Raw genomic sequence first — 23,725 nt, 5'->3', positions numbered from 1 at the left:
GTCGCGTGTAATAACGATAAGAAGCGTCCCGGTGGGAAACGTTACCTTCCCTTAGTAGCGAACCACAGCGAGAGCTGCTCGCTGGGAAGGCGAGCAGGGAGAACCACCCGCCGGCCGGGCAGTCGCGACCCTGCTGGCGCCGCGCGACGTCGTTCCGAGTCGCGTGGCAGAGGAATAGCTGCGGATTCCCCGCAGGATTCCCTCAGCAGARCCAGGTGTCCTCAGCTGTCTGCGCTGCTCTTCCTTTTCAGCTTCCTGCGCTGCTGAGCAGGATTCGCTGGAGAGCCGCGGAAAAGGGGAGAAGAGGAAGTGCCAGGAGGAAGAGAAGAATGGCAGGGAAGAACTTGTGGAAAAGAAAGTTTGTAAAGGTTTTCAGACAATTTGAAAACAAATGTACTCGATTTGTACTKTTGACAGGGGGCTGAGTAAGTCCAGATCAGAGCTCAGCTTTGGTTCTTGCGTGYGCTTGCCATGGCCGCCTCTTGGGCAGCAGGCTGCTGAGGTGGCTTGGGAAAGCCCTGAGCTCTGTGGCTCTCCCTGCCTCTTTCCGTGGGTCCTTTCTGTCCTGCTGAAGGGGCCTGAGGTCACAGGAGTTGCCGCTTTTCAGTGTGCGAGTTCCTGTGCAGTTTCACGTGGATTTCTTTTGCCAAATCCACCAATCCATCTGTGAAGGGGCTGCTTGAAAGCCAGMGAGACTCACGTTGGTGCAGAGCATGCTGGTCAGCGCCCGTGTGTTGCGCTCAGCCTTGGCAGCAGAATGTGCCCGGCGGTGCAAATAAGACTTTCCAGAAGCAGCAGACTCAGCCTTCTTAGCYTCCTCCTCAAGGAGGAGGCTTTGTTTAACCTAAAATTACACCTGTGTTGTTTGTGCTTTGTTTAACCTCCAATTGGTCGTGTGCCCCTTTTAAGGACAGCTCAGCAGGATAGAGGCAAAGAGCTTGTGCAGCTGCGGATGTTGAGGGCGCTTGAAAACTCCTGGAGTGTCCCGTGTTTGGCAGCAGGTGGTGGGAGCTGTTTTGAACGTTGCAGAGTGGTTGCTGATGCTGCTCCTTCGCCCGCACTCCCAAAGGAATTTGATTTCTGTGTGCCTGTGTCTGCTCTGTGTCCTCTTAGGCTCCGTGGRCCTCCTGGGCTTGAAGGGCTACGTGGCGGAGAGGAAGGGCGAGCGCGAGGACATGCAGGACGCGCACGTCATCCTGAACGACATCACGGAGGAGTGCCGGCCCCTGCCCTCCCAGATGTAAGCGGCTGCCGGCTGGGAAAGCCGAGGCTAAAACCGCGGCTCGCGGCGTGGTGAAGGAGCCCCGGGGCTGCTGCCACGCGGCTCCGTTCTGCTTCGAGCAGCTGCCGCTSGGTACCGCAGCGGGGCTGAGCTTCCCGCCCGCGGCGTCGCTGCGAGCGCACGTGCCGGAGCTGGCGGGTCTGTTAGACCGCTGTGCGCTCGGTGCCGTGCGCTTGTAGCGCCCTCGGTGCAAAATGTGCAGCCGCTCTTAGGCCGGGCTGTGGGCTCTGAGCTCTCGCCTGYCATTCGGGTCGGGGAGTTCGGAGGAAAATTTTGTACTTGAACGTGCAAATTGGGCAAAGGTCTAAATGTGCGAGCATGGGGACTTGCAGCTTTGGGGACTCGCAGCACGGCATGTCTCGGGCTCCGGCAGGACAGGGGTCAGGGAAACAGACGTTCTCGGTCTCCTCTCCTGGCTAACAGGCTTTCTTGGCTGCTTTCTGCTGCTCTTTGCTCTTCCGCAGCACTCGCATCTCCTACTTCGCGGTTTTCGACGGCCACGGGGGAGTCCGAGCCTCAAAATTTGCAGCACAGAATCTGCATCAAAACCTGATTAAGAAATTCCCTAAAGGTGAGAGGAGTGGAATAGGGGAGCAGGGGGCTCATCTTTTATGCCTGGCTTCACGGCTGTCTCTCAGGGAAGTCCGTGTGTTTGAATGCAGTTTCAGGGTTCCCGTTGCTTGTCACAGATGGGCTTGTGTGCGCACAGACCACACGTCGTGTCCCTTGGAAGGGGCCTGGGAGCCTTTKGGCGCGAGGGTGCAGGTGGGAAATGTGGTGTGGGTGGTGAGATGTGCTCTGGCAGCCCCAGGATAAAAGCAGTCCCTGGTGGGGAGGGACAGTGTGGACACAGGTCAGAAACCTTTCAGCAGGACCGCAGTGTCCCTTCTGCTTCTCTGCCAGGCGAGGTAGTCAGCGTGGAGAAGACTGTGAAGAGATGCCTTTTGGACACCTTCAAACACACGGATGAAGAGTTTCTAAAGCAGGCATCCAGCCAGTAGGTGTAAATGCTTCACACGCATTGCTATTTCATCCCCTGTCTCTCTCAGGCCTCAGTTTTGAAGGGGACAAAGGGAGCTTTGAGTGGCAGCTGTGCTTCTGCARCCCCAGAAGCACACACAGCACAGCTCTGTTTCTAAAACAGAGCTCTCTTCTAAAACACAGCTCTCTTCTAAAACAAAGCAGAAACTTTTTTTTTTTTAAACGTATTTTCTGTGGAAGGAGTGCCAGCCTACCTCCCAGCTTTGCAAACACCCTTGGTTTTTCTCAGGCCCTGATGAACTCTCATGCTAACAATGATCTGGGACTAAGGAAGACGCAGGGTTGGGTTAGAGTGTGATCACTTTGTTGCTGGTCTCATGTTTTTTCTCCCCCTTTAGTCATAGTGTCACCTCTAACATGGCTGGGGAGATTCTCGATGYGTTGGTTTTGAGCCTGCCCGCAAACACCCAGCTTTAATTAAACACTGTCTTAGTCTCTTAAACCCAATCAATTAAACAAGGTTGGCTAAGCAGGGGGAAAGGAGCTCTGTTAAAGCAGTGTCGCTCCCAAACCAGCCTCTGTTTGTTCAGAAACATGACTTGGGACAAAGCTGCTATTGCAGGGGTGCTGCACTGATGGCATAAAACAAGGTGAATGTTGTTCATTCAGCTGCACCTTCAAAATTGGGGGGGGAAAAAGTCAGAAGATGTCGGGACTTCAGTGTCTTGGAGATAGTTTTAGGAAAGAACAGCATCATTGCTGGGCTCCCTTATGGAAAGGACTGGTTTGGCAGCTGTAATCTAAGGAGCACTTCTCATTTTACCCAGAGCTCTACAGGTACAAGCTTAACTACAGCAAGGGAAATACCAGGAGGGTGACTGAAGTTGTGCTGCTGCTGCAAGGCAGGGGGACTTAGGGCAAGGCCTGACACAGGCAGATGTACTGAGGAGGAAAAGCAAGAGAAACGAAAAATAAAACTCTTCAAGTCCTGACTGTTCCTCCTTTTTTGCTGCAAAGAGGGAGCCTTCCTGAGGGAAGATTCGGGGTGCTGGTKTGCTCAAAACACTACAGCTTCTGGGCAGGCAGTGGCGCTGAGCCTGGGCTGTGCGTGGATGAGCTGTCCCTGGAGCTCGGCATGGCTGGCAGTCCTTGAAAGATCTGGGTGCAGTCCCCTGAGAAGCAGGACCGAGCGGTGGCASGTTTAGGAGATGCCACATTTTGTGGCTCCTCTCTCTGTCCAGCTTGACATTTGTGGCTGAGAGCTTCCCTAGCTGCTTGCTCACAGCAATCTCAAACTCTTTTTTTCCCCCTTTATTTCTGCTGCCTTCAGGAAGCCCGCGTGGAAGGATGGCTCCACAGCGACTTGTGTCCTGGCTGTTGACAACACTCTCTACATAGCCAACCTTGGGGACAGCCGGGTAAGTGACACAGAGCAGTTCCCAGCCGGCATCTCGGCTCTCCCAGAGCAAGGTAGGGATCTCATGGGATGTTCCCAGTTGCTACTAGCTCCCCAGTAGTTCCTGCAAAGCAGCTTCTCTGGAGGGAAAAGCTCCTCTGTGTTGTCTCTAGTGCAAAACAACTGTGTTAGCTCTGCACGTGGTGCTAACTAACACACAGTATCCACTGCTGTCGCCTTCTGCTGTGTTCATAGGCAAGTAATTCCAGGAAAGTTGCAATTCCCACCTRTTCCATACCAGAGATGTCAAAGTTACTGTTTCACATGTGCAGGAAACCTAAACTGGTCATTTGGGAACTCCTAGGCAGGTGGWTTTTTGCCAGCATTTACTCACAAAGGTCTTTTGTCAGCACAGGCGATTCTGTGTCGTTACAATGAAGAGAGTCAGAAATACGCAGCCTTGAGCCTCAGTAAGGAGCACAACCCCACGCAGTACGAGGAGCGTATGAGGATACAGAAAGCAGGAGGGAATGTCAGGTAGGTGCTTCCAGGTGCTGGGCGAGCAAATCTGTGAGCTTTTTGCCCTGAGAGAGGGAAGGTTCCAGAGAACACAAGAGGCCCAAAGTGTCTGTCTTCGTGGCAATCCTTTCCCTGTAGYCTCCTTCCTCAGCAGGATGTATCCTCTGGGGTGGCCGTTGTGTTAGAAGCAGAARTGGGTTTTCTGGAGCTGGAATGGGGTCATCCTAATGCTGCTGTGCATGTAGGTGTGCGTGGTGGTTTGCATGTGATTTCCTTGCTTAGGTTTCCTATCTTTTCTGAAGGCCGTTTCTTGTCTCCATATATATTTTGCTCARTGTCATGCTCATGTGAGAGGGGGCTTAGTGCAGGTTAACAAGTCCTTCGTTTTTCTAGTCCACTGTCTGCCGCAGAGATGCTTTTGGTGGGCAGGGGTGGGCTGAGCCCTTACGTGCCTGGCGAGCCGTCCTCCTTTATCTCCAGAGAGCACCTGCCACTTCTAATGCCGCGCACTGATCTATCTGTGCGCGCAAGGAAGAGACGGCCTAGGCTGTTAGCTSTACTCCGAACCAAGGGAACTGCTCCCCGGCTGCCTGGGAGTCTCTGCCGCTGGTGGTCGTCCAGTATTTTGGACCCAAGAGATAAGGAGCCACGAAAGGCAGCGTGTGAGCATCAGCTCTGCTCTCTGGGACGTGCTCTGTGCTCTCACACTCCAACAGCGGTCGGGCTGGCAGATGGACCAGGCTCTGTCCTTCCAGAGGAGCCTGGTGAGCAGAGAAAACGCTTGCTCCTTGGCAGGGTGGAGTGTGGGAAGCGGCACTGGCTCCATTAAAGAAGCTGACAAACAAAATTGCTCACTGGGATGTTTTTGGAGCTTGGGTTTCGTGAGAGCGGTTGTGGTCAAGGGTTTAGTGTCGCGCTCATTCCAACCAAGCTATAGGTGTTGGTGTTCTGATAAGTGAGCCCAGGAGGGGCTCCTGGCTCAATCCTGCTGCTGCTTTCTGTTGTTTCAAGCTTGTGTTGAGACACGCTTTGCTAAATATCTCCCTAAAAGATAACCTGCAGATTCAAGCCTCAGCTCAGCATGTAAATCTTGCTTCCCTGGTTGGGCAGGACCTGAGTTAGGACAGAGACAAAGGAAAGAGCCTTGAATTCTCTTGACTTTTTTTTTCTTCCTCCTCTCCTCTGTTTGTTGGGGTAAAGCTTTGRGAAACTTAGAAAGCTTGGGAGACTTGGAAGGGAAGATCTGATCTTGCCTGGGAGTTGCAAGGTCTGATATGAGGTAGTTAAACACTAGCCTGGGGAGCAGAGCACAGCACAGCAAGGGTCTACTTGTGTGCACAGGGTGCTCTTAATGTTTCCTTTCCTTATGCAGGGATGGAAGAGTCCTCGGGGTGCTGGAGGTTTCCCGCTCCATTGGCGACGGGCAGTACAAGCGCTGCGGTGTTATCTCCGTGCCAGACATCAAACGCTGCCAGCTCGCACACAACGACAGGTAAAGCTGCACCTCGCTCTTGCTTGGGCGTAGCACGGGTGGCACAGCTCCCTGCCCCTGCTGGGGCAGAGGCATTTCAGACTCCTTGCCCAGGATTAAAGGATGGTCTTGGTTCCGTCTCTGAGTTTGGAAGATTTGAGATGCTTTTCTTATAAATGATTGGTGGCAATAAAGCGCTGTGACCTTTCAGGTCAGTGCGGCTGATGCTTCTCTGCCAAAGTGAGACTGTAACCTGCTACTGCCCCTATAGCAATATTGSTGTTTCTGTATACAGAGCCACTAAAATATCTGTAGAGATATTTCCGTGTCAGGCTCTGAAAGGATGTTCCTGGGGAACACCTCGTCTGGTCACCTCTGCAGGAGGTTCTCTGGTTTTCCCTATCCTCTGAATCCAATTGGAGCTGGTTGGAGTTGGGAATGTTCCCATGCAGGTGAATGTGGCTGCATCTTCCTGTGCTTCCTCTTTTATATCTTTATATCTTCCTCTTCTGGGGCTAAGCTGCTCTCTTGCTCTTGGGAGTATTTTTAACGCTCCCTCCAGGAGCGTGAGGTTTTAGAGGCTTTAAAGGCATGCACTTGAAGTATTAACCTCCTGGAAGTCTCTGTTTCCTTATGCTAGCTGCTTTGCAGGCAAAATAAGCAATTGAAAAGGTCTTAGAAGGAAGAAACAGTTTCTAAAGAAACACTGGAGCCTTCAAGCAGGGCTTAGGGACATTGTATGTGGTTTGGGATGACTGTGCACTGTCAGTAGCTCTCTCGGGATGTCCTGATCTAGGCCTGACATTGCCTGTCTAACCAGTGTGTTTTGAGCTGCCTCAGCTCCAGGAGCACTGCCTCATGCTCCCAAGGGATTTTTGGGTGAGCTTGATGGCATCTTCCCTTTGGACTGGAGCAGGGTTGCTCATAAAATAGGCTGGGGGGATTTTGTTGTTGCTATGCAGTCGAAGATGCAGCTTTACAGCCTGCCTTCATTCACCTTCAGGTTCATCCTGATAGCGTGTGATGGCCTCTTCAAGGTCTTTACTCCAGAAGAAGCTGTGACCTTCATCGTGTCCTGTCTGGAGGTGAGGAGGAGGCGGCTTGAGGGGGTTGTACTGCTTGTGTGCTCTTTGCAGCAGTGCAGGAAGCACAAAACGGGATGTGACCTGCTTCCTGTAGGCTAAAACCAAACTGAGCACTGCGCATGTGGCACTTCTGCTGGGGCTGATGAGAGATCTGTGAAGCGCTGTCAGGCTGCTCCATAGATCTGGGCTTATCCTTGTKTTTTTTTTKKTTTTTTTTTTTTTGCTTGCTCCATGTAAGCAAGCATCAGTGGAAATGCCCCAGTGCTCGCACCTTGGTGCTTTGCTGGGCGCAACCCATGTCGTCTTTCCTTGCTCCAACAGGATAAGAACATCCAGACGAGAGAAGGGAAGCTGGAAGCAGATGCTCGGTACGAAGCTGCGTGTAGCAGACTGGCCAACAAGGCAGTGCAGCGAGGCTCGGCAGACAACGTCACCGTCATGCTGGTGCGGATAGAGCACTGAGGCGGGCACCAAGCTGCTCCTGGCCCACCAAAGGGAGGGAGAAGCGGGGGCGCATGTGGACGGGGCAGGGAGGCTCCTCTCCAAAGCTCTTCAGTGTAAATAAAGGTCTTTTCTAATRGTTTTAGTTCAGTTGGCCCGCAGTGCTTTATAAATGGCAAAGGCTGCCCCAGGGGGTCAGCCTGCAGGGAAATCACTTGTCCATCCCTGCTGTGAGTGTCATAAAAAATCAGATAATAAATCCTTATCTCTGTGTTTGAACAGCCAGCCATTGAAAATGGGGGCAGTTTGGGGCTTTGTTTCCTCTCAAGTCTGCCGGACTTGGTGGGAGCTCCAGGGGAGGCCAGGCCATGTGGCCTGGAAGCTGACACTGGCCATGCTCTTAGTCCTGGGAAATACATAGTTTAAGCTCTGGAATTGTGGACTTTGCTTTCKGAGGTTACGTGCTGTTATCCCAGTTACTGAAATAGCAGAAGCACCTGAAATTTGTTCCCAATACGTTGATAACTGAGAAAGCGTTTTCAAAGGGATTCACCAAAGGATCTACCATGAAGTGAAGACAGGTGCAGGCTCAACGCTTGTCCCTAGTCCCAGTCTTTGTGCTATCCAAGGAACAGGAATCCTGTTTAAAGTACTAGCTGCTATTCAATATGTTTCCTATCCCTTACTCATTCTTCTAGCAGCTGCTGGTGCAGAGAGCAAGTGATGCCATTTTCCAGAGAACCATTTGGAAAAGAAGTAGTATATCTCCCTCCTTAACACCTTGTGATGGCTTAAGAGTCAAATGACAGCAGGGAGGCAAAAATAGATTTGACACCCAAGCATGTTTCTCAAGCCGTTTTACAAACTCCGTGACTTCCCTGACCTGTGGGCAAGACAACCTCTGGTTGGGTTGATGTGGTGGTTCCTGCYACATGCATGTAATCGTGAGGTTTCCCTGAGCTTTCTCTGCTGCCTGCAAGCCCTAGAGGTTGGAGAGATGCTCCTGCATCCTGGTGCAGGACCCTGGGGCCTCTTCTCTCCTCTGAATGACAAAAGACTTTTGGTTACAGCAGTGCTCTTGAGYGTGCTTAGTTGCAGGACTAGGTAGAAAGTGCCTCGGCGATGAGTGTTCAAACTGTGCTGCTGTTCCTTGGCTTTTCACCATTCAAAGCTGGAAATGGCTGCAGTAGCACTCAGTGTACGCGGTCCACAGCGTCGGAGAGGATAGCTGGCCCTCCCCAAGCTCCTGCTGTGGGGAGAGCTTGAGCTGGGCTGTGCCAGTCGCCCGTGCTGCCTCCAGCAGGAGGCATCTCGTCCTTGCCAGGCAAGAGGCAGCAAAGGGAGTGTCACTTGGACCTTCTCTTAGCCCTCCCTTCCCCTCCTGCAAATATTCTCGTCAGAAAGAATGCTGAAAGCCCCACTCTAGCCAGGCACAGAAAGCAGAGCACTACACACCGTGAATAAACGTGTGGTGTAATGACATACGGAGCAGGTTTTATCAAGCTTGGGAGAAAAGTGTGAGGGCAGGTTCAACACTAGCCTCAATAACTCATCTAGGAGCCTCTTGCCACCCCCTGCTTACCAGCTGGACAAGGGCTGTTCTCCAAAAGTGAATCCTCCTGGAGCCTGCACTCAGGAGGAAAAGAAATAGGCTGTACTGAGCACAGCTTGTCTCATGGTCGCACCTGGCTAGGAAGTTGCTCAGCATGGTGAGAGCTGCGCAGGCCTCGTCCCTGCCCGGTGACTGCTGCCCGCTAGCTCAGCTGCTGCACAASCACCTTTTCCATTTCTTATTCCTATTCCCTGTGAGATTTAGCCTCCTGGGGACACATTCTCCTTGGCTGCCGGGAAAAGCTCGGCGTTAAGGCTGCGGAAACGGAGCTTCCGCCAGTGCCTAACCACCGAGGSAGGACTGCAGCCGGGGCTGCTCGTGGGCTGCCTTGAGGCCCACGCGGGATGCAGAGGAGGCTGCCCTGCCCCTTGCCTACGTGCTGGGGTCCTCGGGTGCCCATGGGGCTGGGTGTAGTCACAGCCTATCTGGCGGTGCCGCTTCAGCGCGGCGCCACGTGCCGCACTGCCCCACGCCCAGCCCGCTCGGGCACCGGCGCTGCGGCCCTGCCTCGCGCACGTAGCCCTGCTCCCATCCCTTGCCTTAGGCTGCTATCAGGGCCAAGCCAAGGAGCATATCGGCACGGGCCACGTCCTGGGCCTCGTGCCATGGGCAGGGAGCACCTGGCCCAGGACRCGAGGCCTCCACAGTGGGAAGTCAGCGAGGGAGGGGACAATGAATTTGCTTTAATGGCGTGTGCCCAAGGCTCAGGCCCCTGCTCTGCTTTGCAGATTAACTTGGGAGGGCATTGCCTTCTGCCAGGAAACAGCAGCTGATAATAATGTGTAGGGGAGGTAGTGATACAACTAATCTGTTGTCAGCGGCCTCGAAGCAGGGCTGGGAAATCTGCTAAGAGCAAAAATGGGCACTTGGGCCTTTCCTCTCCAGCTTCTGCTGGGAACGCTCGCATGGAGCAGAGCCCTGCAGCGAAAGCAGCCTGTGGCAGCAGTGCCCAGTGCTGCTTTTCATGGTAAATCCTCAGCCTGAGCCTTTAGATTCAAGCACACTCCTTCAGTTTGTTGTGAAGTGGAGGGTTTATTTATTTATTTATTTTTCCTTTCCTCCCTGATTTCTTCCGGCTTTGGAGGTCTGGGTCTATCCAGTGAGCTTGCTGTTCCACCGTAGCAGAAGGCTCTTCCCAGTGGCGAGTGGGGATGACAGAGCTGGCAGCGGCAGACAGCAGGGTCTGGAGCGGGGATAACGGAGCTGGCAGAGCGGCTTTGGATACGCGCASAGTGCCGGAGCCTTCTCAACCCCCCAGCAGCACAGCGCTGAAGCTGGAGCCACTTTGCACAGTAAGGGGCAAGCGGGAGGCGTTGTCGATGAAAACGGAGGCGTACTGCCCAGCCTGGAAGGCAAGGAGGCGGCTTAATGTGACGGGCACGTCCTCCCAGTGCAGTGTGCAGCGCTGGCACATCCCGCCGCGTGGCACCATGGTCAAGAGCAGATGTCTCTCCTGGTAGAGCCCTGTGCTGTCTCTGTCGTCCGTGAGGGACTTGGGGCCCCTCAAGCCTCCTTTGAACTCAGAGCTGAGGCTGGATCCCCAGCACCACTCACCCGCAGGTAGAGAACTCCACTGACGGAGACGGTGAAGAGGTCGCCACTGCTCTCCAGCCGGGACACTGTCTCCAGGGAGCTGTGGAAAAGCCAGACCAAGGCTAGGCTAGGAAGTGCACAGAGTCCTTCCTTCTGCCCAGAGATATTGGCCTCGTTGCCTGCCCCGGCCGCAGCCGGGATCATCACTCTTCCCCCAGTGTAAGCAGCGCTTGGTGTTGCTTTTCTGGCACCCTCACTCGGGGTTGTGCTGTGAATTTGACACTCGCTTGATTCTAGTGACGTGTGTGTTGGGCAGGCATGACCCAAGCGAGGCTGCCCGGAGGCCTGGAGAGCGTGGGTCCTGCCGGGCGCTGCACGCAGCGTCCCTTACCTGTGGTGCTGGCACAGAGACTGCACGCAGATGAGTGCACGCAGGCGGTTCCGCCCACACTGCTGCCCCTTCCTGTGGTGGCCTTGGTGCACTGCGGGTGAGAAGAGGCCAAGCAGAGGTCAAGCCTCCCTGGCCGCGTCCCCACACCTGGGGTAAAGCTGGACGGGGTGGGAGCCGCAGCTCACCGATGTGCAGCGTGGCCATGAAGGTGTAGTAGCCTGTGACAGGGGCCGTGTACTGGCCGCTGGTGAGGTTCAGCCCTAGGCCACGGTGGAAGGTCCCTTCGCGCTCAGGCTGGGGGCACAGAGARACTCCCGCATTAGGGAAGAGGCTGTGGAGGCCACACTCAGCTGGCCTGCCTTCCCTGCGCCACTCACAATGTAGTAGATCTGCAGCTCCCGCTGCGATCTCTGCTCCACCAAGATGTCCCTCCGTGTGCGGCAGCGGAAGGCCGCCTCCACGCGCCCGCGGGGCCCACTCCTCGCCAACAGGCTGGACGCCGAGGCCTGGATGTTGCCTTGGCTGTCTTTGTCTTCCTCACACCYGCTGCAGTCCTTTGCCTGCGGGCGSTCCTTGGCCATACCTGAACCCAGAGCCCGCAGGCAATGTGGGCTGGGGAAGCTTCAGCCCACCAGGACTCTGCCAGGAGCTGCAGGCTGGTTCCTTATCCCTTCTGGCGCTCCCACGTCCCACCCCAGGCCCTCCACCCCTTTTCCTTCCTGCGCCCGTGGGCCACGTTACCTCCCGCACAGCCCCCCTCGCTGCGCCCACGGCGCTTTCTTTCCCAGTACCTCTGAGCAGGCGCTGCAGTTCCCTCAGCAGCTCTTCGGTGGCCACCGGTGCCCGTGGGGGCCCTTGGGCACCAGGAGCGCCCGGCACGCTGCCCTGCAAAGCCGCAGAAGAAGCTGCCGTTGCGCGGGCTGCTGCTGGCACGGGGCGCCAGGCAGCCYGCGGCGCGGGTGACTGGGGCCCACCTTGCCTCTCCTGCTGCTGTCGCCTGCCTTGCCCTCCGAGCGCTTCACCAGCAGCGCCCAGGCGTCGCGGGGGTCCACGGCGCCCGCTCGCTTTGTCCCCGCTGCCCCAGGGGCGGCTGGCGACGCACAGGGAGCCGCCGTGGCCCCCGCGCAGGCGGCAGCGCAGAGCAGTGCCAGGCAGAGCCCCGCGAGGCAGCGGCGGAGGCACCGCATCCTGCCCCGGGCTGTGCTCCTGCTTCAGCCCCGGGGCAGCGATGGGCGGCCCTGGCCCGGCCCCGCCCCACGTGGCAGCTCTCCCAAGGCACCTTCTTGGGGGCGTTGAGTGCTCTCCGAAAAACGGCGCAGCCGTGCCCGTGGGCACAGTGACAAACAGGCCTTGTGGGTGCCCAGGGTCAGGCATGGGGGGCTTGTGGTGCTCCCCTGGAGCCTGCTGCCCTGGCGTGGGAGCCACTGCAGTGAGGAGCTCCGGAGTGGTGAGCTCCAAAAGCGGGTSGCACCATTTGGGCCCCACAAAGCCAGACACTGAGCCCATCGTTGAAAGGGCTTCCCTAGACAGCCTCGGTATTCCCACATTCAGAGAGACTGGGGCTGCCACACGCCATAGAGAAGCAAGAGCTTTGCTTGGTGTTACAGGCCAAGCACYGGGACATTTCTCCCTTATAAAGTCCTAAAAACTTTGGGGKTTTTTTTKGGGGGGGGGAGAAGGCAGGGGAGAACAAATTTTAAAACCAAGATCAGAAACCAAGAGCAAAGGGTATTTGTAGGGGAAAATCTTGGCTTCCCCACAGGAACTACTTTCGCGCCTGAAAGAGCCGGATGAGAGGTGAGTGATGGGGCACCCAGGGAGCCAGGCTCGCTGCCCGTCCCGCTCCCGAGGGGAGCAGAGCCCAGAGCTTACATTGATGTGTTTAATTGGGTAGCGTGGCGTTGCCCCCACTGGCAGATGGGTCCCAAAGCAAGCCCGGCTTTCGAGTCCGTGACGGCCAAACCGCTTGCCACCCTTGCAGGGAGTTGCGGATTTTAGGCAGAGGCTCCGGGATGAGGTGTGTAGAAACGCTCTGCTTGCATCTAGCAAAACCAACCCACAAATTACACTGTCGGAGCAGCCCTTGCCCTCCTGAACAGGGGGCCGAGCTCATCCAAGCCAAGGGTGGCAGGCTCTGCTACCAYCCGTGGTCACCCTCGAAAGCCTCGGTCCACTTGGAGGTGTCCATGAAGATGGAGGAAGAGCTGTGAAAGAGCCAGAGGCAGGGCAGGGAGCCCTCCCTTGTCCAACGGTCCTTGGCGCAGTCGTACACCTCCATCTCCACACGGTAGTCGCCGTCCATGCCCTTCCAGTGGCCGCCCGTGACGAAGAGGTGGTCGCCCAGCGGCACCATGCCACCATTCTCATGGAGCATATGGAGCAGCTGCACCTGCGGCAGGGACATACTGGCTGAGGAGGTCGCCCAGTGCCTCGCACCTTGACGCTGAGGCCCTGGCAGGAAGGAGTCCCATGAGGAAGGGCMCTCCATGAGGAGCACAAGTTTGGTTAAAAATTATAATGCAGTGCAATTTTTTGGAGCTAAGGCCGTGCATCCAGGCAGCAAGCTCAGGTCTGGGGCAGAGGGCAGGATGGAGTGAGTTTGGCTCTGCAGGGGTTAATGGAGGGGTGGGCTGAGTGGCTCGCTGGGAGGGAGAGGCAGGCACTGGCACATGGCCAGGGAGCCCAGGGGGGCTGTTTCCATACCAGGAGCCAACAGCTGCAGGAGGAGCCCGACACCAGTCCTGTAACCCAAGCCGAGCAGGATCCCRATGCCCAGCAGTGCTCACCCGGCTTGAAGCTGTGGGGCAGCCCTGGGGATCTGGCCTTCCCAGCACTTAGATGTTGATGGGCACCTGATGGTGGGGAAAGGGTTGATCTGGCCATGAACCATCCCAATCCCAAATGGTACAAACCCTCTCCACCATCCTGCCAAGCTTGGGCCTTCACCCAGGCTTGGTAGATTTGCCCCTGACCTTCTCAGATGTGGCCCCAGAAGACCCCTCATCTCCTCCTCACTTTCCTGTAGAGGTTTGGCATCTTGGTTTTGAGGGATAACTAAGACCCACCCTCAACAGGCAGATGAGGCCTGTGTCCCCGTCCTGGGTGATCCACACTCACCAGGTCCCAGAAAACCCTACCTTCTGCCAGATGTTTGCCTCTGGGTCGTACACATAGACTTTCTTGGTGTTGTCACCAATGAGGTAGATGAGCCCGTGCAGGGAGGCGCAGCGTGGGGCCGAGAGGTACTTTGGGATGAACGGGGATGTAATTACACTCCACAAATCTGCAAGAAACAGCATCACGTTCGAGTGCTTCAGACACCCGTCTATTAATGCAGCTATGTCGCAGMGACCAGAAAATTCAGCACCAACCCCACCACAGTTATTTGAGGAGAGTGCTTTAAAAAGAGGAGACAGACTGGCCAGACATGGGGGCACCCTCACTACCATCCAAGGCCATTTTCTTGAGTGAAATAGGCAGGGAGTGGTTCCTACCAGCAGCATGGAATGGTAGCAACCTCCATGGGGCTGAGCAGGAGCTGTCTGAGGAGCTGCTACTTGCCAGAGGGGCTTTATGTTTTTTCACTCCCCAGCTGAGGCCACCCCAGGGAGTGAGTTTGGGCCCAGAGTGGAGGCCTAATGCTGAAACCTTCTAGATGGACCTTGGGTCAGGACCACAGCTTTGTTTCTGGCTCAGACTCCATCCCCYGCTGCTCCTGGGCTCCCAAGATGGTCGCTATCCATCCCCTTGCTGTGTCCAGGGCTGATGCTGGGCCCATTAGCAGCAACCAGCTCTGCCGACCCTGACCATACCCCATAGGTCCAACCGTGCTGAGCTGCCCTTGGCTCCTGGCACAACCGCACTCTGTGTGCTCCCTGAGCACGAGAGACGCCAACGTGGGGCCCTGTGCGCACCTCTGACAGGGTTGTAGCACTGCAGGGTCAGGGCATTGTACTTGACAGCGCAGGAGCCGATGAGGTAGAGCTTCCCCAAGCAGCCAGCAGCCGCAAAGTTGCTCACGTACTTGAGGGCCGGGCTAACGGCGCACCAGCTCTTGTTGTAGGGATCGTAGCACTCCACTTCCACCATGTCCACCGTGGTGCCTGCGGGGCCGTAGGCATGCTGAGCTCCCCCTCAGCCCAGGGCAAGGGCGCAGTGACCCAAAGATTTGGGTCACTGTGTCTGGCGTGCCGCGTGCCCACGGTGCCTTACCGCCAATGACGTAGATCTCGCCGTTGAGGACGGCGCTGGTGTGGTTCGTTCGAGCTTTCAGCATCGAGGCAATGGGCTTCCAAGTGCCTTCCTTGAGGCAGAAGCGCCAGGCCTGTGTGGTTGACCACGTGTCGTTCTGGGACCCTCGGGAGCCACCTAGAGAAGGAATGGCACAGCTGTGGCAAGGGATGGATCATGCTAGGCTGGTCAGCATCCCCTCTGAGGCTCATATCTCCTGGCTTCCATCCAGGGCTGTTAAATTTATCCAAGATAAAAGCAAGGAGAGGGTGCTTGCTTGCAAAGATCTGCTCTCAGGAGCTTTGGGGAGAGGTCCCGGTGCTTCTGCCCCACTTGAGGACCTGCTGGCACCCACATCACACCCATGCTGGCTTGGAGGGCAGCCCTGGTCCCACACCTTGGCCCCAGGCCCTGGTCGGTGGGTCTCAGCACCCGCCCCTTGAGGTGATACTCGAGGTGTCCCCATGTCAGCCAGAAGACCCTCACACCTACCCGTGACATATACGTTGTTGTTCAGAGCCACCACGGAAAAGCCCCACTTGTTGTAATCCGGGAAGTCAGGCAGAACCATCCAGCGCCCTGGAACGCAGCAAACGCAAGCGATGGAGCCATGGCCTTGGGACACCCAGTGCCACGTCAGGATGGGCGCGGGACTTGGGCACTTGGAAGCCACCTCCAGGCTTAAATCTCACAGCCTCCCCTGTGTTTTCTTTATTTACTCCTGGCTGTTGTGCAATCGGAGGTGCTGGGTAAAATGTGAGACTCTCTCCTTGCCAGGAGCAGCCGGTGGGCTGCTCTGGGGAAGGATGATCTGGGGATGGGACTTCCAGCCTTGCCAGGGCTTGAGCTGGATGGTTCAATGCAACAAGATGCCCAATCTGCTCTCCGGCTCTGGGCCAGGAGGTGGATTTGGGGCAGACCACAGGGTTCATTAACCCCCAAAGTGTGGCAGGATCTGGTTGCCCTGTCCCCTGCCTCAAGCACTTACTGCTCTTGGGGTTGTAGAAGGCGAAGTTCCTGGGGGTGGCTGGCATTTCCAGCCTGCTGTCATCATCCTCGCTCTCCTCTAGGACCCGGCCGCCAACCACCACCAGCACCTCCTCCAGCTTCTGCGGCAGGACAAGGGGCCTCTTCTGGGCACCGGAGCTGCTTCCCTGCTGACAGCAGAGACAGGAGAGTGCCGTAAGGTTCCAAAACCCACTCCTGGCTCATCGTTCCCTGACCCATCACTCCTCAACCTGCATCCGGCCACAAGGCTGAGGACCATAACACCTCCACCACTGTAGATGTCCAGTGGCACTTCCCACATGCCCCCACGCTCTGTGGACACTTGAGGTCTCCCGTGTAAGTGGGTCACCAAGCATTAGCCTTGCCCCTTCCCATGTGACGGGGAGCCCTGTTGCCACTGACCATGGTGCGATATCTGGCAATGACGGCCTTGCTGGCGTCCGAGTCACGGACAAGAGGCTCTGCGGCAAGGAGGTTCTGCAGGTACTGGTCTGGCAGCGAGACCAGGTGGGCCAGCTCCAGCAGCTCGGGCAGGAACTGGGCCCTGGAGCCCGCATCGTAGCGCACCCAGCGCAGCACAGCCTCAGCCAGGCTCTGCTCCTCCTGCACCTGCAGCTGGTCCTTGGAGAGGTAGGTGGCCAACCTCTCCTTGGAGAGCTGGAGGAACTCCTCCTGCTGGGAGACAGCTTCGAAGTTCTCCTGCAAGAAAGACCAGGCCTTGGAGGACACCTCAGGGCAGCCGTGGCTCTCTCCAAACTCACAGATACCTAGGCAGTTTGTGGCATCCATCTGCTGCCGGAGGTAGCGGCTGCAGACTTTCTGGATGGTGGGAAAGTGGAGCTGGTTGGAGGTGCGGATGAGCCCCTCCACGTTCGCTTGGTTGATGGTGATCTTGCCTGTGTAGGCAAAGTCAAGCAAGACTTCTAGCGCGCTGGGGTCCACGTCCTTGATCTCCACGCGGGCGGTGATGCTCTCCACGAAGTTGCCGGAGAACATGGCATCGAAGTAATGGCTGCAGAGGGCCAGGACGCCACGGTGGCAGGGGAACTCCTGGCCACCCACCAGCAACGTCACATCCGAGAGCTTGGGGTTGGCGCGCAGACGCTGCAGCCCCTCCAGCACGCTTTGGGCATGCGATTCCAGGCAGAAGTCAAAGTCATCCACGTTCCTCACCATGGTGCCCTGCTCAGTGGCCAACGTCACGCTGGTGTGGGGAATCCACAGGCTGCTGCTRGCCTAAGGAGCAGCTGATGAGCGTGACGAGGGTGTCCCTGTGGGGAAAAGGCGATGACAAGTCCCCTCCCTCTGAGCATTCATGTGCCTTCCTGCAGTCGCCCACATGATTTATAAGCACCAGCTGGGTGCTAATAAATGAGCTGTGAGTGTTTGAAACGATGAGTCTGTGCGCTGTCAACTACTACCGCCCCGTGGCCTGAGTCATGGGGTAGGTGACACTGCAGTGTGTCTGAGATCGCCTGGCTGCCACCATGACTGATTTTTCAGGAGGATGGAGAGAGGCAGGAGGGTGGGTTTGACAGCCACCTCGGCCAGGGCTCCTTCCAAGACACGGAGGGACTTTCTGCCACGAGGAGGATGGTCGTGACCTTCTGCCTCAGCGGGCAGCGAGCGTGAGGACCACGAGAGGCAGAAAGTCTGAGAAAATACAGGGGACTGCAGTGTGGGCTGGTGCCAGACATGTCCGGTTATGTCCACACACATGGAGAGCGGTCCGCAACCAGAAGAACCCTCAACAACCTCCCCTCACTCCTGCAAGCATCTGAGGGACGGCATGCTCCACAGTGCGGAGGGCCTGGCTCCCCACGTCCCCACTATCCCAACTCCACCGAGCGCGATGGGTCCCTCCCACGCATCCCTCCTGGGATTGCTCCTCGCAGGCTCCTACCTGGTCTCCGTAGCGCTCCGAGCACCCGCTGTGTTGTCTGTCCCAGCGGAGCAATGYGGCCGGCGCCTGAGCACTGGGGAGTGATGTCTCTGATGGCAGCTTAGGGCTGGGCCGGGGCACTATATTTAGCTGCGTTTGGACATTGATCGTCCCCAGCCGCCTGCTCTTAAAGGAGCCAGGGGGCAGCAGGCAGTTGTCTGGTGCCACGTCCCTGAGTTGGGACAGGGTTTTGGTGGCCTCAGAATTGGTTGCGTGCACCCGAGTTGAGCTGCCTTCTGGGGACTGTGACACCGTGGCACGTGCGCACAGGAAAACGCTCCTGGTACCCGACCTATTCCTCACCTCCGCTCCCAGAGACACTCCTCCTCTCCTRCTAGCTGCACCTGCTGATGCTGTGYGCTAAATATAGGCCATTATCATGCTCCTTAGCACCGAGTAGCTTTCCCAGCCYGCCGACGGAGGATACGGATAAATTGGAGCAGCTGTGGCCCCAGTAGCCAGCAGAGCTGGGGCCGGGGGCTGAAGTGCCACCATGGCGGGAGGACAGGGTTGTCCCCTTTGTCCCCTCCTTGGCAGGGGAGGACATGCGAGGCTGGGGGTTCGGGCTTGGAAGCACGGGGTGATCCTCCAGCTTCCTCCATCACACCAAAAGTCATGAACCACATCAGAAAGACATTTGGTCTACAGTGATAAATACATATATATACATTTCTTTTTTTCACAAGACAACAGCAAAATTCTTTTATTAAGCCCCAAGTCTCCAAGGAAACTGAGCCCTCACTCCTCAAAGTTGAAGATCTCCGCTTCCTTCTCCTTCCAGAAGGCAAAGCTGCGGTCAATGTACCTGCAGATCTCCTCATTGCTGACGCCGGGAAGGACAGTCCCGCAGCCTGGCCGGCTCCGTGGCCTCCGCGGGCTTCCTGAGGCACCTGGGCCTGACCCCATCCAGCACACAGAGCTCTTGCTGCTGCCAAAATACCTCGCCTTGATATCTTCAAAGCTGTCTGTCCAGCYGCGGCGGCCGGCGCCAATCTCGTCGGTGACGGCGCGGTGGAAGGCGCGCACCGTCTCCCAGCTGTGCCGGCCCAGGTGGTCGAACACCTCGAAGCAGAGCAGGTGCCGGCCCCGGCGCTCTTCTGGAGAGAGGTTCTGCTCCAGGATGCGGAAATAGCCCAGCATGAAGAGGTCTAGCGTGAGGCTGTCATAGTCGGCCGGCATCCCATCCACGTGAGGCAAGAATTGCTCGGGGGAGTAGGTGCCCTGGGGGCCGGCACCCGGTTGCTGCATGGGGCCGTGTGACGTGATGTCCTTCCAGCTGCCGATGAGCTGCTGGATGGCGTTCCGCTGCTGCACCAGGTGTCCCACTTTGGCCGTCTCACCTGGCATCTTCTCGGTGGACACCTTGGTCACCCCGGSCACGCCAGTGGCCTCCCTTTGGGCACGCTGCGCCTCCAGTGTTTTCCGGGCTGCGGTGCGCAGTGATGGGCCCTCAGCAGACCGCTTCCAGTGGCTCAGAAAGAGCATGACGATGCGCTCCTTCCTGAGGCTTGCCGACTCCGGCACCGGCACTGGAGACCCGCTAACATCTGAAGAGCCTCCACAGCTGATCCCTGAGTCGCTGGCCGCTTCCGTGACGCCGGCCTCACTCTCTCTTTTGGCCACTTCTCCAAGGGCTCTCGGCGACTCCACAGGCGGCCCGGCCACCCCACTCCGGCGCTGTCCTGCTGGGACAGCCGGTGGGCTCCCCGTGGYCGGGGCCTCGAAGGCGCCGCGCAGGCTACGCACAGAGACACCACACTGCCGGATCTCCCGCTGTGCCGCGTTGCCCATGGGGCCGCGGGGCCGTGAGGGCGCAGGGGTGGCCGGTGGTGGCGGCGGTGGCAGTGGGGTGGCCCGGACACCCTCAGCATTAGCCAGCAGCAGGGCCAGGCTGCTCACAACGCCGGCCAGGCGGCCGCACCAAAGGGGCAGTGGCTGGCCCGGTGCCGGCGGTGGGCTCTGCACGGTGATGCGGAGCAGCGGAGCGGGCAGCAGGGCCTGCAGCTCCCGTGCCAATCGCTCCAGCTCACCCTGGTACTCCTCTCCCCGGCGCCGCAGGCGCAGGCTCTCCACCTGCCGCTCCAGCTGTGCCAGGTCCGCCTCAGTGAGCAGCTCCCCAAAGGGGCCCAGCACCGCGTCGCGCGATGCTGAGAAGCACCAGCCGCCCAAGCCCTGCAGCCGAGGGGATGTGAGAGGCCGCCCCTGTGTCAACCAGGCGGGTGCAGCTGGGGCAGGCACCCACCGTGATCCTACCTGGTCTGCTGAGGTGTCATCGGCTGCCAGGCGGGTGCGCAGCCGCCGCACCATCACCTGCCGCTTCCACTCAGGGATGGGGCGGCCCCACTCATCGTGTGTGGGCACCAGGGCGTCCACGTCACTCGGGTCTGGCGGTGGCCAGGGCAGGCTCCCGTGTCCAGGGGGTGCTGCCGGCTCCAGCATCCCGGCCTGCAGGGAGGTGATGGGAGCATCACTGCCTGCCCCTTGCCACACAGCCCAGACTCATTCCCCTTGCTTAGGGACACCGTGCTGTGATGCTGGGGCTCATTCCCCTTGCCTGGGGACACCGTGCTGTGATAGCCCCAGGGAGGAAGAGAAGGACAGGGACAGACTGGGGAAGTGCCAGACCCAGGCATGGGATGGGGGGCCATACGGGGTCCGTGAACGTCGCCGGGATCCTGGCGCGCTGCGGGGGCCTCCTGATCTTCAGCTCCGCCAGGAGGGATTTGCTGCACTCGCTGGGCTTCATCATCCCACAAGACTTGGTCACTGGTGAGGAAAGAGGGTCATTAGGTGCCAACATGGGGTGCTGGGAGCGGAGGCCRGGGTGAAGGGCACTCACTGGCTGTGGACGGCCGCGCACGGGCCACTCCTTCTTGCGAGGCGGCAGGCGGCCGCTGCGGGCTCATGTGCCGGCGGGCCTGGCGGAGCAGTGACAAGGTGAGCGTGGACCCCAGTGAGTTGGGGCGGGTGTCCTTACACAGCCAATGTGCCAACGGGATCYGCTTTGCTGACCGCTTGGGCAGGCGCCAGGCTCATGGGCGACCCCATTGCCGCTGGCATGCGCATGGCCCTGCCGTGCCCCGGMGCCTCTGCGTGCCCCCAGCTGGAGGAAACAAAGGGCCTTGGCCTCCAAGAGGTCTTTTAGACCCAGCTTGCTGGCGGCAAGGACACCATAGTCTGAAGGGAAAACTGCAAGGTCAGGGTTGGACTTTCGCACCTTCCCCCTTTTCTTCCTTTTTTTTCTCTCCTGGTAGAATGACTGCTAGCTAGCATTTTTACCCGTGCTTGCACACTGGCTTGTCTCAAACCTGAAGGCAGCAATGCRGCAAGTGAAGCCTCAGGCCAGCCGTACATAGGTGCTCCTCTGCTCTGCCTGCACACACATGCAGGCAATCTCTGGTGGGAGAGCACCTTAAAGGCAGAGTAGGGAAGAGAGAGGTCCAAGCAGACGCCTGCATTTGCAGCCCTTTGGAGCCGTTCCCCTTGCCGGGTGACCTCCTCCCGGCACCCAGAGCTCACCTGACCGCCCTCACCTGCTCCGCAGGAAGAAGTGTTTTTTGAGGATACCATTAAGCGGAGCCCAGCGCCTCTGAATGGCCTTTGCTGCCGGGTGCCCGTGTGCCTTGCAGAGCTCCGTCCCCGCTGGGAATCTGCTCATGGGGCTGCTGGGCACCACTGTGCGGGACCCGAGCGAGGAGAGCCTGCTGCCGCCCGTGCGCTCCCTCCGCTTGTTACCTTGAAGAGAATAAGCCTCATTAGTGAAGCAAATGCGTTTGGATCCGCAACTAACCTGTTTCCACYGCTCATGGAGCACTTTTCCAGAGCCAAAAGATCTGGCTGATACCAGCTGTGGTGGAGCTGGGCAAGGTGATCTGCCATGGTAGCGCATTGCTCCAGCCGCACCAACAAGGAACGYGTTGCAAGAGCTGCTGGCTGAACCTGTCCCCTGCCCTCCCACAGCACTGCAGAGGCCACTGAGGCATGGTGAGCAGTGCCATGTCCCCAKGCTGTTGGGCATGCTGTTAGCACTGGGACAGGAAAAAAATGTGGGTGCTGAATGCAGCAAACCCTCCCAAAACCCTGTGTGGAGAGCAGTACGTACCCAGTGGGGTCCTCCTGCCCCATCTGGGGACCTGAAGCAGAGCTCCTGGGGGCAAGAGAAAGGTCCAAGTAGCTGGAGAGCCCGCCTGGCTCTGCTGYGCGATCTGGGCAAGGAGCGTGTTTGAAGCTGTAGAAGGACAGACAGCACAATTAACATCGCATTAATATTTGATAGAGGAGCATCAAGTAGCAGTGTGCTGCCCAGTGGGTGGGACTGGCGCTTCTGCAGGAAACCATCCTTAGATAGCGCTGCTCTGACCCTCATCCTGCCTCACTTCTCTTGTCCCTCCTGCTCTCCAGGCCTGTGGGGGGATGGCCATGCCATCTTTGAGACTGGACAAGGGGCTTCATCCAAAAATGACTTTCTGACCACAAAACCTTGACAGAGATATACATCCCTGGCTCCCTTACCCATCCCATTCTTTTGGGAGTACCAAGTCCTTAAGTGGATGAGTCTCAGCAAGAGATTCTGGGCTTTGGTTCCGCCTGGTCTTCAGAGCATGACCAGACTGGCAAATGGGCTCTACCTCATGGCCAAGTGGGAGAAGACAGGACACAGGAGATAGGTGGCCTTCCGGGGACAGTGTCTCCATCCCTGTCAGCAGGACAGGGGGACAGACCATGGCATGGCTGCTACATAGGGAAACCCAGGCTCATCTGCCGCCTTCTCTCTCCCACACCTTGCTGGACACTATGCTCTGGCACCCACAGGCATGTACAGCAATGCCTATAATCATAGCCATGGTGCCAATGACCTCCCGTTTGCAGGATGAGCTCCTTGCTCTGGAGCCACAGCTCAGTTCTGGGGGCTGTTAGTGCCACTGGGGATGCAAGTCCCATCCGCAGCTGCTGAGATATAGGATTGAGCTTCCTTTCCCTTTGAGCAGGGTAGGAAGGGATCTTTACTGCTTCCTGAACACTTGTCACTGATATTTTTTTTTGTCACTGATATTCAGTGATGTGTTTTGTGTTTCTTCACTCAACCTCCATCCATTATATATGGACAGAATGGATTAGCGGAGCTCAGTTACACGAGGGAAATTCAATCGAGGGGTTGGAATAAAATCAAGAAGCAGGAGATCAAAGCCTTTAAACGCTAATCGCCCTGCCAGGCTCCATTACCGATTCAGTGTCTAATCTCTCCCCAGCCCAGGCGGGCTCACGGAGCGGGAAGCATCRGGCTGCCTGAGGCCGCTGTGCTCCTGTTCTTGCTGCCACCTCCTTGCCTAAATGTGACCTAAAATTGGTGTCAGGCTTTGCATTTAATAACCTAAATCAGAGCAGCTGCTATGAGACCATAGAATCTRCCTGATTTTACCCCAAAACACACCCATAACTCTAGCACCCCAAAACAAAACTTTGGCCTCGTTGTTCCTGGCATATTTCTTTGCATTGTTCAGTCCAAGCATTAGCTAGTTTGCATTCACTGAGTGCTTGGAAAGGCCAGCTTGCTGTACACCACACAGAGCAACATCTCTGAGCACCTAAGCCCAGCCCTGCTGCCTTCAAAGGGGCCAAATTCGGGAGCATGGCTCCTGGAAGACCTCGAGGAGCGGCGGTGGTGGCTACCGGCGCGCACCCCGCCGAGCCTCCTGCAATATTGATGAGGGACGCGGCGTGACACACGGGCACGCGGGGCGCGCGACGTGTCCCGGGTTAAGCGGACAGGTGTCACGGGTGTCACCAGCCGTGACAGGARCCCTCTCGGGTTGCCTCCCCGGCGCGGAGGGCAC

The 23,725-nt window shown here is 57.5% G+C and overlaps 4 protein-coding genes across 4 annotated transcripts in view; 1 reads left to right on the top strand and 3 right to left on the bottom strand.

Annotated features, from left to right (window-relative positions):
- ILKAP (ILK associated serine/threonine phosphatase) overlaps window positions 1–7,320 on the top strand; it is a 7,606-nt gene extending 286 nt beyond the window's left edge. Inside the window, exons 2-10 of the mRNA XM_026036425.1 lie at window positions 252–368; window positions 1,114–1,240; window positions 1,747–1,853; window positions 2,186–2,279; window positions 3,594–3,681; window positions 4,075–4,196; window positions 5,551–5,670; window positions 6,653–6,734; window positions 7,056–7,320. Of these exons, the coding sequence (XP_025892210.1) occupies window positions 252–368; window positions 1,114–1,240; window positions 1,747–1,853; window positions 2,186–2,279; window positions 3,594–3,681; window positions 4,075–4,196; window positions 5,551–5,670; window positions 6,653–6,734; window positions 7,056–7,196 (998 nt within the window). The 3' untranslated portion in view covers window positions 7,197–7,320. The remainder of the gene's footprint in view (window positions 1–251; window positions 369–1,113; window positions 1,241–1,746; window positions 1,854–2,185; window positions 2,280–3,593; window positions 3,682–4,074; window positions 4,197–5,550; window positions 5,671–6,652; window positions 6,735–7,055) is intronic.
- Window positions 7,321–10,033: 2,713 nt separating this feature from the next.
- On the bottom strand, window positions 10,034–11,292 carry LOC112944847 (erythroferrone-like). The gene is made up of 5 exons (XM_026036369.1): window positions 11,089–11,292; window positions 10,897–11,005; window positions 10,712–10,802; window positions 10,342–10,420; window positions 10,034–10,132 (listed from the first exon to the last, which is right to left on the bottom strand). Exons 1-5 carry the CDS (start codon window positions 11,290–11,292, stop codon window positions 10,034–10,036), a joined length of 582 nt encoding a protein of 193 aa, XP_025892154.1.
- A 1,556-nt stretch (window positions 11,293–12,848) lies between these two features.
- On the bottom strand, window positions 12,849–17,125 carry KLHL30 (kelch like family member 30). Its single transcript, XM_026036413.1, has 7 exons — window positions 16,352–17,125; window positions 15,930–16,098; window positions 15,434–15,520; window positions 14,924–15,079; window positions 14,626–14,814; window positions 13,849–13,994; window positions 12,849–13,100 (listed from the first exon to the last, which is right to left on the bottom strand). The coding sequence occupies exons 1-7, from the start codon at window positions 17,123–17,125 to the stop codon at window positions 12,849–12,851; spliced, it is 1,773 nt and encodes a 590-aa protein (XP_025892198.1).
- Window positions 17,126–18,629: 1,504 nt separating this feature from the next.
- Window positions 18,630–21,770, bottom strand: ESPNL (espin like). Its single transcript, XM_026036368.1, has 5 exons — window positions 21,682–21,770; window positions 21,171–21,199; window positions 20,542–20,657; window positions 20,145–20,336; window positions 18,630–20,063 (listed from the first exon to the last, which is right to left on the bottom strand). Exons 1-5 carry the CDS (start codon window positions 21,768–21,770, stop codon window positions 18,630–18,632), a joined length of 1,860 nt encoding a protein of 619 aa, XP_025892153.1.
- Between the last annotated feature and the right edge of the window lie 1,955 nt (window positions 21,771–23,725).

The sequence above is a fragment of the Nothoprocta perdicaria genome, unplaced genomic scaffold, assembly GCF_003342845.1.
Source record: "Nothoprocta perdicaria isolate Ctin4 unplaced genomic scaffold, notPer1 scaffold_177, whole genome shotgun sequence".
NCBI classification, from domain to species: Eukaryota; Metazoa; Chordata; class Aves; order Tinamiformes; family Tinamidae; genus Nothoprocta; species Nothoprocta perdicaria.
The sequence above is the reverse complement of the archived record's forward strand: the minus strand, read 5'-3'. Positions and strand labels throughout refer to the sequence as shown.